The sequence below is a fragment of the Chroicocephalus ridibundus genome, chromosome 16, assembly GCF_963924245.1.
Source record: "Chroicocephalus ridibundus chromosome 16, bChrRid1.1, whole genome shotgun sequence".
NCBI lineage: Eukaryota > Metazoa > Chordata > Aves > Charadriiformes > Laridae > Chroicocephalus > Chroicocephalus ridibundus.
Genome location: NC_086299.1, coordinates 5,937,595 through 5,949,590, shown reverse-complemented (window position 1 = coordinate 5,949,590; position 11,996 = coordinate 5,937,595). Strand labels below are relative to the sequence as shown.

The following is an 11,996-nucleotide window of genomic DNA, read 5'->3' as shown; positions in this document are numbered from 1 at the left end:
CCATTTTTGGGGCACAGCACCCGCAGAAGGGCTGGGGAAGCCACGCACCCCACGCTGTCCCTCCAGCTGCCGCCGTCACCCCGAGGACCAAGAAAGCTGATGTTCTTACCACACGGGTGACATCGCATCTGCTGGAAACTAGAATTTAGGGGTTGAATGGTCAAGTTTCTGTTCTACAAGTGACAGACATCGTTCAGTCCTGGTAGTTTCACCTCCAGGTGCTATCAAAAGGGAACTATAGCAGAAAAAGACAAGTCAAATCCATGGCAACAGGACACTTAAAAAAATAACATCTTAATCTGCTTCCCTGTCTCTTCCTAAGAGGTATACTTAGGAATAAACAAGAACAGTCAAAATGTTTACATTTTGGTGTAATTTATTGGCACAAAAATATTCAAATACAACATGGCATCTAAACGTGGCTACTCTGTTGTATTTTGTGCATCGTTTTTAATACGTTTAATTCATAAATCATAATTTTATCTTCGCCTCATGTTTAATAACCATTATTTTCTGTTTCAAGTTATGACCAGTTCTTCCCCCCGTCTGCCTCCTATGCCAAGTACTAACTTCCCCTAGTTATTCCCCAACACTGCTTTTTAATCCAGACACCGCGGGAAGCTCCCAAGTGGTATTTCATTGGTACCCTGCATCCAGTTTGCCACCGATCAATCCGCATAGAGGCCCCCGACTCTGCTCAGCTCGAGAACTTCAATTCTCAGATCTGCACCAATATCCCGATCTAGCCTGAAGCACGACTCCTGCACTAGTGTAACAAGAGCATGTACAGTTTCCAATTCTGGGGCAAGAATCGAGTTTGAAAACAAGGTAACAGGATGAAACAAAAGGTAAAGTTCTGCTTTTCTTTCTTTCCAGTTGTACAGCTCACGCCCAAACCCAAATGAAGCCTCCTGCACAAGCGCACTGAGCTCACTGCAGCCACACCACAGGACTGACCAGGGCAATAATTAATCTGCAAATGACTTAGTTACATTGCAAAGTAAGTCAAAACCCGTATATAGTTATTTTCAATGGATCACCAGTTCCCCAAAGACCAAGTGGAACCATAGACATCTGTGGTACAATCAGTCTTCGCTGTCCTGGAAACCCAAATCAAGTGTTGTGTTTCAGACAGCTTGTATTTTTCCAACAGCAGCTATACATTGGCTTAAACCAACTTTTAATATACAATAACTCTTTTCATTTACATTTCAAAATATTTGACAAAGGCTGTATTTCAGTCCAACGTTCAGTTTGTGTTTGTAGAAGAGCAAGTTTGGAGCGCAAAAGCCTCCAGAATAAAAGGCTGTGGATACTTTGGAATCTTCTGTTACCAGAAAGGACACCTAAAGAAAACAGAGACATTGTAGTAACACTGACTTGCATATAGTTTCACAAAGGCAACACTGAGAAAGACTGAGATTCCATACTAACTAGGCACCATTTTCATATAGGAAAAGCTGTCAGTGATCCCCATGCTTCTTTCCAGATAACTAATATTTAAAAATGCTAAAAAGATTCATTTCCTTAACTACAGTCCAACGTTAGCTAACTCTCGAAAGTGACAGTAATCATCTTTGTTTACTTTAGAACATGTGGCTCTTCACTGTACCTGAAATCAGTGACCACCACATGCCATATTTCAAATGCTTAAAGCGTTCAAGCTGATTGCAATTTAAGTGTTCTAAAATCCCTGTCCCTACTTACAACAACAGCTCTCTTACAGAGGGCTGTCCGTGGGATCGCTGCCACAGGCTTGCAAAATTTACCGGAGCAGATGCCACACATGGTAAGGCTCTTACATATCCCTACCTACCCCAGTGACATTTCCTTAGCTGGTCTCTGCTCAGATTATTCAGAGAAGAATTTTGCAAAGGCTTAGCTGAATGACAAACTCACCATCCAATGTAGCACTGGCACAGATTCTCATGAGACGTAGCTTGCTTAATGAGCAATTCTACTTGTGTGGGTACGTCAAGAGTTTCATCGTGAGAGAAGTCTCGACCTTTGAAATTAAAGGGTGAAAAAACCCCATAAATGCAAGTCACAAATCATATAACATAACTTGCTTCTGGGTGGCAAGTTAAGGACCGACAGGACTTTGAACTACCCTTCCCTTACAGTATATAAAACGCAAAATTTTCCAAACATGGAGAACCTGTAAAGGCATACAGAGCCCAGAACTCTATTTTCCCAATTATTATGGTTTCTTTCTGTTATCTTCTCTAAATAATGGATAAACAATTGGATAACTTTCCAGTAGCTGGAGTCCTGGTCCTAGTCCCTTCAAGTACATTATTTGGCAGGTGGGGGTGTGCGCGTGTGTAGTTTCTTACAAACTTCAGGAGCATAACATCTCGCAACTTTATGCTCTAGCTATAAATCCAGGAGGGTAGAAATTCAACTTCCACTAACAAGCTAAGACATACAAAATATGAAGTCTGTTTAGTTACAAACACTAGTGTACTTTTCAAATCAGGGTCCTTTGTGTCTAAATGCAGGCACCAGTACTTAGGTGTTAGACAAAAACAGGAAAATGCTTCATCCACTTAAGCAGAGTGTATTAACTTCAAGGATTAACACAAAATACAAACACTAAAGATAGTGCTGATCCATCTCATCAGATTTGATATTTATCTTATATAAACATAAAAACATGCTCACCAGTGAGCTTATCTCGAACCCTGTTGATGATCTGAATTGCCTTTTTATTTAGAGCTTCTGGCTTCACTAGACCATCTCCTACTAAAAAGCAGAAGTAGAAAAGAGAATTAGGACTTCATCTGCACAATAAAAGCATTTGTACTGCTCTTACATCCAGCCTTCCCAAATACCACAAATACCATCTCAAGAGCAAACAAACCCAGATAGCGGTACATTTTCCATCACCTTTTTTTGGGTTTTTTTTTTTTTTTTTTATGAGTTGAGAACCCAGGTAATTATATTCTTCATTGATGCTGACGAGAACTGTATCTGTCCCGTCTCATGTAACTGTATCTGGATCATGATGCAATTTTCTGATCTGAGAACAATTCCCACATCAGTATAGAAACAACAATGACACTTACTGAAGGAATGGATGGATTCAGGCACTGTGGTCCCAGTTTTCTTATGGGCTGTCTCACCCAATTCCACACTGTCCAACATTTCTATTGGAAAAAAACCCATGAAAACATAAAAGCATAAATGTGAAGCTGAAAAACAGGTGAAATAATATTCTTCTGGAAACATTAACAAAACTGTTAATCAGCTCATTTGAAAAACAAATTTGACTGTGACCAAGTGTTCCACACACCTCTGTCACTGACAGAAGCATGTCACAGGAGCGTTATTTTTCCCCTGCTAACATACTGAAAGGCCTGGTCCAGCTTTTAGGAACATTTTGTATAAAAGTGTAATTGAAAGATATTTTGAAACGACATACAATTAAACTAAAATTACAATCCAATAGATATATTTATTTGTAGAGGTCTCCATACAAATCACTGTCCCTATTCTGCAGTCCAAAAGCAAACAACTGCTAGGATTCAATGCAAAGCTCTCGGTTCAGTCCGATGACTACTTACAAGGTTTTGCCCACTAATATTTGGTAGCTAAGTAAATAATTATCACATATCAATTATATCTTGGATTACATCAGCTCCTATGTGCTCCAGAAGCGTGTTAATGTAACTGTAAAGGAGCATCTGCTTTTTGAGCCAAAGTACTGAACTCACCACTTGCAGTCCTAAAGCTACTGATAATAAGCTGTTTATCTGTCTACCTTTGGGAAGAGACTGAAAATATTTACTCAATCTTGTGCACCACTAAAAAAAACCTGCTCCAAACATTCACGACATACACCAGCTTTTCTACTCACCTACGGACTGACTAGCTGAGTAGGAGTCCGTTCTTGTTCGCGAGCGCTTATTGCCCTTCGTATTTGCTGCAAGAAAACAAGGAGGTGAAAAGTATGAATTGGAGTTTCAGCATTTCATAGCAAATTTGTCCTCAAACAATACAGATTTGACAGCCTTTCTCCATATTTTATGTCACCTGAAAACAGCTTTTAGTTGCCTGATGACAACTAATACAAAAATAACCCAAACAATTTTGCTTGTAGCTTTCTTTGGTGTCTGTGTTTAAGGGCAAAAGAGTTTTAACCACTGTGGTAATTTCAAATTACAGTCCTTAAAACTGCGTGCACACAGAAAGAGCACATGCAAACCAACAATTTCATCAGATTGTCTTCAAACAGGCACTGGATTTCAGGCTTCCAGATTTCTTGTATGAAATCAGACTGATTATTCTCTTGCTGTCACTGTTTTATCAGAATCACTTACTGTCCATCAGCCGCCAATTCAATAATGGATCATACACAAAGGCTTCAAGCACAGCCATGACACTGTCCTTATGTTCGCGCAGGACTTCCATCACTGTGTGACAGGTGATTCTGTAATTGCCATCGAGGCCCGTCACCTTCAGAAGAGAAAGAAATGAATCAACCGTGCTGCTTCATTCACCGTGCGACTCCAAACCCAACATTCAGGGCGTAGGAAGTGGCTTCCGCTCTGAACTGGAATTCACTACGCTTTGGGCATTAAGAGAATGAGACAGACGTTCATTACAAACTAAGAACCTCTCTTCTGCCACTAAGATATCTTTGTGAAGTACCGTGCCATTGGACATACCTGGTTGATGCAAACAGCTTTTATGAAATGAGGAAACTAAGGAAAGCCTAAGAAATTGGAGGGATTTCAGGATTTTTTCTGCATTACTTAAAAAGTTGCTTTCTACTGTAATCTATTGTAAAAATCACAGGAAATATTTTAATTTAAAGAAAACGTAGCTGAAATATTAACACCTCTGGTTCTTACAGGAGTAGAGAGACTTAGCCACAATAGAAAATACAGGAAAAACTGAGAAATGGGTACCATTTTGCCTAGGAACAATCCCCTTCATATTAAAGAGGGGTTGCTTACCTCCATAGCGTTTGTCAGCATCCTCGTTAACCTGAATGGAATCTTCTCCGGGAACTTTTCTCTTGTCATTGCAACCTAAACACATGATGATGAAGAATTAGTAAATTAATAGCTAACTTATTCCTCACCTAACTCATTATTTAAGAGTTAATAAGTATTGAGGGGTTTTTGTTACAATCTTGAAGGCTGTGCTCCAAATAGGAAATAAAGTCCCAGCTTTAGGTTCCTCAGTTTCCACAAAGTTTTGGGAGAAGCTAGATAATTAACTTGATAACAGAAGGAAAGCTCAAGCATGTGCCCAGCTGCTAGTGTCAAGTAACACAGACTGCCTATCAGCAGCTTAAATTGCTCCAAGAAATTTTATGGAAAAGCGATGGTAGCACTTCTTTGCTTGTTTCAGTGGTCACCTAATCCCCAAGACATGCCTCTGAGATAGCGTGTCTATTATTTTCACCTTGCCTGGAGGTAAAGTGAAGCCCAAAAGAGAGCGAAATTCAAAGACTTACCTCAAAACAGTCCCCAAAGTCGATATGCAGGATCTTTCCACTCAGTCTGTCTAACATCAGATTGGAGGGGTGTCTTGGATGAAGCAGTAGGAGAAAAAAAACAGGGTGACAGACCATTATAAACAGCCAAAGTAAATCACAGCAGCTCGAGTCTGAAATGATATTTATCTTCATGAAGAAGAACAGCCAGTGACAGCTGGCTTGCCTGAGATCTTCAATCTCAGGATGAAACAAATAGTTTCCTGACAGTGCATCTATCACATTATTTTTGTAATTACCTCTCAAGAGTTCGAGATCTCACCTTGGAAGATAAAAAGCCTATTGGACCAGAACCATCACTACATTTCTTGGATAGGAACACTTCTTTTTCAGTTAGGATACATTTTTCTACTTGTTTTATGCTTTTTCATTTTTTCAATATAGAAAAGTGTAATGAATTATGCTAGAGGTGAAGTAATGCAAATTGGATTACCACCAAAAGAAGAGAATCAATCCAGACTAGGAAAACCACAGGGCTGCTATTCATGCTGACCTGCTCCAATTTTGTTTAAATTAAAGTTCCAGAGGTTTGTAATTTCAACATAAAGACCTTTAAGTTTGGGAATAAAAGCTTTTGTTACAAAAACATTTGAGTGTTTAGCTGGTTTTGCATTACACGCCTTAAATCTAAAATATATTGTCTTCAAAAGTATTTTGGAAGTTATGATGTCCCCTTTTGACAGTAAGCCGTATACTAAATCAAACATCTTTTCATTTTATCTTTTTTTTTTTTTATTATTTGCCCAAGCCATTTGGATTGTACATCTTCCTCCAGAATACAGCTGCATTGCACACACAAGCACACAGACTGGTGGCAAAAGTCAACAATATTTCTGTTTCATAGAATGAATGAAGAAAGATTTCCCATTCTGTGAGTAAAATGAAAGGACAAAATTAGAACTTGTGGTGTGTGATGTGTGTATTCCTCTCAAAATGGAAGAAACTCTTACTTGTACTCCAGATACAGAAGCCCTACTTCTCATGCCTGCAGCGCTGAAAATAATGGCAGCACAATTACATCCTGAAAGATGGTATCGTTACAACTCAGCAATAACCACAATGAAAGATGTTATCATAACATCTTTATGTAACGGATCCAAGGAATTAACTGATAGGCCTACACAGCCTGTGCTTTTATTTAAAAGAAACCTTTACAGTTTGACTTACCTGTCCCCAAGGCCCAAAATGTACCCAACCATTGACATGACAGCTAGTGAACGAGTGTAGTTTGTTCTTCTGTCAAACCACACCTACAAGTGGAGACAAAATAGAAAACGCCAGGCAGGCATGTTGCATGTTTCATCTTCTATTTTAAATTTATACATTAACTACTTGCATTTTGCACAAAGCGAAACTGTGATACGCTTAGGTTCAATACACTCCCTAAACCCGAGGGTGTTCAAACATCCTTGAATTAGATGTCTAAGCCACTAAGAAAATATATTGTGAAGTTCCTCCTTTTCTCTCCTCATGCACAGTATATGGAGTCTCTAGCCTTGTGCTTTGGGCTGCACTCTGGCAGCCACGGAGATCTGAGCCTTATAAGGCCCCTTGTGAGGGGATACACATGTGTGTATACATGTTCTGCAGTGATTCATCTAGAGTTTATGATGAATAAACACCATCTCTCACTCATTCTGCAGAGGAGGTAACTCCACGTTATGCTGACGGCCAAACACAAGCCATTACATGTGCTGAACTCACCTCCGAGCTTGGGCTTTTCAACCACAGTAGTTTGGCAAGGTCATCACCAGCTGTGTTATTGACAGCATGTTCAAATACTTCTACTTTCTGCATCAGAGTCAGATGGTCATAATCTGGAGCCATCTATAATTGAGAAATGACACTCAGGCACTTAAAAAAACCCCCACCTCCAGTAATCCCTAGTTCTACTATGAGAAACACAGTAATCACAAATAATTTCAATATAAACTTGATATTAAATTATTTGTAGACTGACCAGTATGGTCCCAAACACAGCGAGACGACTACCCAACAGTGAAGAATTCATTTTAAATAGGATAGCAAATGATTTAGCATCCACGAAGTCCATATTTAATTAAAATATTGCAAAAGTAAATATGTTTCAAGAAACATTATCCAAATAAGTCGTCTGGGTTAGCACATGCTTTCCTTTTTGGCAGGCAATTCCAACTTTTCCAGTAATGTTTGGTTTGTCCAATCTGTCTAATTTTGGCCCTGTTGCTTAGACACAATGTTTGTAAATGCCGCCAGCAGCATGGCACCTTGTATAAGGCACATCATAGCCATGCAAAATTCCAAACACATTTTAGTCACCAGATAGTAACAACTTGTGGTCACTGCTAAAACAGGAAAGGAGAAACAAATAAGCCTATGTCCAATTTTACCTCTGGTAGCATTTTATAACTCTTATCTGACATTTTTGCATTTATTACTTGTACCAGTAACAACCAGAAAACAAGCAAAGGAAGAACAGGCTGCACACCATTATTTTTCATTAAGACACTGAAGTCCTAAAAGAAGCACCAAAACCTCTGCCAGCTTTGCCCTTTTACCCTCAGCATGATGCGATGTTCAATGTTGAGCAGGATCTTTTTCTTCTCTCTGTAGTCTCGGATAAGTGCATGCAGTGTGTCACAGTGGGGGACCCAACCGATCAAGCCTGAGTTTGTAGACAGTGGAATAACAGCATATCTCTGGATGCTACAGGAGAAAATTGAGAATCAGAGTTGTATGTTGTGAATTATTACATTTCAAGATGCTTAAAACAACTACTACTAATCTGATTCTGATCCAACTTGTCTCTTGAGTAGTTGCCCTGCTTCTCCTCTTTTCAAACAGGCCTGAAACATCCATTTGTGTAGATTCTGCCAGATAATCTACAGACATCCTCAAAGCTTACGTGGGTTTCACGGAAAGACTGCTTTTAGAAGGTACATGTTATGTCACCCACCATGATCTATTATTTGCACATGACATTTGATATGTTCATGCTTGAAAGACACTGTACAGAACTGCAGTCAGTGACTATTCACCAAGCTATTTACCGACTATAATAAAAAAATCCCTGACAAAACCCCCTGTTCTCAGGTTCCTAAGGCAGAGCTCAAGCTATCTTGAAGTAGGGGTTGCCTCAAAGACCATAACTATTTATGAGATGGGACTTTCATCAAATAAAACAAACAGGCCCCTCAGGATACGTTTCCTCCAAGTTTAAATTCTATGATTATTTATTTTCTTTCTCTCTTTTTTTTTTTTAAATTATCTTAGTACCAAGATTTGCCATTTCCTCACAAACCAGCTGGCTGTGCCAAGGGTTGCTTGGAAACTGCACCTACGTAGGGTGTCACTTGTGCATAAGCACATTCAGTGATCATCCACAGCACGTACCTGAGGTTTTTACGAAGAGAAGTTGGGTCATTTGCTAGCAGAGTGTTGACCAACCCAAAAAGTTGCATCACTCTCTCATCTTGGCGAAGGTCTTCATGACCTTTCAGAAGGAACACAAACTCATGCCCATTGCTTCCTGCAAAAGAATTAATGCACAAAGGTTCACTCTTGCTGAACAGACAGACAAGAGTAAGTACACATGCACCCATGAACTGAAAAGTCTGGCAGTCAGGCTGATTTGACCACTAAGAAATACCTCACTTGAAAGGAAACGTTGGAGAGGTTTTACCTGGTAAATATGCAGTTTGACCTAAAAGCAACAACTGTTTAGATACTAGAATAGCTAAGTGAAAACTGCTCTCTCTTACCCATTAACGTTAACTTCCTGGGCCGCTGCTTGGAGGTGATGACCTGCAGTGAGGGTGCAATAGACTGAATGCGGATGATGGGCTGGTTGGGATCATACGTTCCTGGCACTGCTAATTCCAGGTCCCGGCACATTAAGAGTTTTGGTGACACGTACTGTAGTTCCAAAGAAGTGAGCTACCAAAACCAAAAGAAATACAACCCCTTCAGTATTTCAGTTAAATCTGACTGAAACATCTGAAGAGTTCATGCCGTCGAAGGATCTAGAACAGTTCAGTCAGTTGTCAATACTGCAGATGCTTGCAGCAAGTGCTACATGAGCAGCAAACTTGCATCAAATCATACGCAAGTATTTCCAGAATATTGAATTTGAATGTTTTGAATAATCAGAAAACATGAAACAAAGATGGGTATTAACAACTTGCACTTTAAGACCCACAACAGAACTGCACCTCTCCCCTACCTGAGGCAGCTGCTTTGAGATACGCCGGAATACGTGGTAATATAGGTCCCAAGCCTGAGTTAGGTCTTTGACGTTTCCTGATTTCATGTACTTCCTGCACCATTCCTGAGCTTCCATTAGGTCCCTGCCATAGGCCTAAGGAGGAAGTGAAAAACAACAGAAGAAAAAAAAAAACATTTCTACAGACTATAGCGGAACAGGTGGAGACCACTTAATACCTACACAGAGCACTACAGCCTATTTTCAGATGGCATTACAAATACTTGATCTCACGTTTTTATAGCATATCAGAATTAAAGATCCAGAAATTCCTGAATCCAAGACATGCACTAAGTTTATTAGACAACATTGCTCACAAACAGACTATTAGACAATGTTGCTCACAGACGGACTTCATGATAGGAAGTAACAGAATGAACAGAATCACCCTTTAACAGTAGGCTCACAAGCCTAATTAATTCCTTTTGCTGGCTTGAGAGGGGTCATCTCTACTGCCTGTGCTAGTGGTTACCATGAAGCAAAGCAGACTGGAGTTAGAAGAATTAGCTGCAGAGCAGCTGTATGTTTTCCAGACCCCATCAGACACCCAGCCAATATATGACTCCAGGGCAATCTGTACTACCACGGCCCCTAAAGTCACCAAAAGCAATGCAGATCTGAAGATAAATGTGAATAATGAAGTCTGCAACTAACATAATGACTCCCAACAGAAAGGTCCTCGTAACACATCCGGGGCAGGTGGCTGTCCTGCCTGTTTTTGGGGTCATGCAGAAGGTGACGCGCTTGGCCATTAGCTGATACCTGATTGAAGGATGTCTCTTTTAAAGTCTGAGGCCCACGCTCCATCATTGCATGAAGTGGCTCCAGCACCTCAAACATTCCCTTCACATTCCTTTCTCCAAAGTATAGACGAGATGCTTCTTCCAGCCCTTCATGCCACATCTCATGCCATAGGATGGCTACACGGATTAGCTCTTCGCTCACCTGTTTTAAGTCAGGAAAAAAGATTAAACACCTAAAGAAAAAACTATGACTGTACACTGACTTACAAATGAGAAACTACTTTCTTCTCTAATCATTACAAAATATTTGTTGCTGGCAGCTAGAGGGAGCCACAAGAACTCCCACAATTCTGTTTCACTTTCTTCTGCAAGAAGCCAATCAGGCTTGTCTCACCTTATTTGTTCCCTTTGAAATTTTCTATATATTTGTGTAGCTTGGCCTGAAAGCATTACTTTTCATATATTCATAAAAATATTTAGCAAATGAATTAAATTACTCTTTCCATGCTATGCTCGGTAAGTTTTGTTTCGACTTTTCATTAAGCAAAAAATATCTCTTTATAAAACAATGATTCTTCATTTATTTGTTCTCTAAATTTATTTATTAGGAGACATAAGAACTCCTATGTTTGAATGTTAAGGTCCTTTTTAAATTAAAGCATTCTCTTGAAATTATACTAATACTGTAACTTCCTCCAAATGCAAAAAAAAAACCAAATTAATTTTGTACTTGAACAAAATTAACAAAGAACAGGCATTTTGTGTTATTATACCTGTGGTACATCCATTCCTGAAACACAAAGCACTTTATGGTACAGTAAGTACTCACCATCATTGCCTGCTGCACCAGAGTGTTACTGTGCTCACACATGTTTTTCAAGATCTTATTTGCAGCGTTGTGGCGAGCTGTGGTTGTAGATTTAGAGGCCACGGTCAAAGGATAGATCAAAGCCTACGAGGGATATCAGCCAATAATATTTTAGAACCACATGTAAATTGAAAGATTAGCAAAGCATTAATAAATAGCAGCCCTAGGGCTAGACAAGAGAAAGCGAGCTTGCTTCTGGAAAGAGGCGATAGGAATTTGCTATTCAAAGTCTTCCAATCTGAAAAGCTTACTAATTCATTGAGTAGCAGAATGACTTTGAGAGCCTGTATCAACAAAAAACTGTTTTCAGTATTCTGTGGTTTTCCACGCCGTAGGAAGAAATTCAGATAAAACATCTGTGATGTAGCCTCTTAATAGTCACTTAATGAGACTGAAGAAGGTGATTTGCACTACCCAGTATTCTATTAGACAGAGAGAACTTTCCCTGCTGTGCGGCTTATCCACCTCTTCTTTCCATTTTTATGTGAACAGCGCTGAGGTGAAAGAAGCAGCAGCCAAAATAGTCCCCATCTGCACTATTCTCACTTGCTGTGACTTCCAGTGCAGGTATCTAGGGTAGGTGAAATGGAACATAGGAAATGCCTTAACTGGCTATCAGGCTACGGAAATGCCTCCTCT

General features: G+C 39.7%; 1 protein-coding gene across 2 annotated transcripts in view; it reads right to left on the bottom strand.

Moving 5' to 3' along the window:
• Positions 1 to 345: 345 nt before the first annotated feature.
• The window catches only part of MTOR (mechanistic target of rapamycin kinase), a 66,762-nt gene continuing 55,111 nt past the window's right edge, over positions 346 to 11,996 (bottom strand). For both annotated transcript variants that reach the window (XM_063353708.1, XM_063353709.1), the window contains 16 exons: positions 11,319 to 11,441; positions 10,509 to 10,691; positions 9,708 to 9,842; positions 9,247 to 9,421; positions 8,879 to 9,014; positions 8,044 to 8,191; positions 7,211 to 7,333; positions 6,674 to 6,756; positions 5,468 to 5,540; positions 4,962 to 5,036; positions 4,323 to 4,458; positions 3,860 to 3,925; positions 3,069 to 3,149; positions 2,665 to 2,745; positions 1,900 to 2,005; positions 346 to 1,346 (listed from right to left, as the gene is read on the bottom strand). In XM_063353708.1, the coding sequence (XP_063209778.1) occupies positions 1,331 to 1,346; positions 1,900 to 2,005; positions 2,665 to 2,745; positions 3,069 to 3,149; positions 3,860 to 3,925; positions 4,323 to 4,458; positions 4,962 to 5,036; positions 5,468 to 5,540; positions 6,674 to 6,756; positions 7,211 to 7,333; positions 8,044 to 8,191; positions 8,879 to 9,014; positions 9,247 to 9,421; positions 9,708 to 9,842; positions 10,509 to 10,691; positions 11,319 to 11,441 (1,740 nt within the window). In that variant the 3' untranslated portion in view covers positions 346 to 1,330. The remainder of the gene's footprint in view (positions 1,347 to 1,899; positions 2,006 to 2,664; positions 2,746 to 3,068; positions 3,150 to 3,859; positions 3,926 to 4,322; positions 4,459 to 4,961; positions 5,037 to 5,467; positions 5,541 to 6,673; positions 6,757 to 7,210; positions 7,334 to 8,043; positions 8,192 to 8,878; positions 9,015 to 9,246; positions 9,422 to 9,707; positions 9,843 to 10,508; positions 10,692 to 11,318; positions 11,442 to 11,996) is intronic.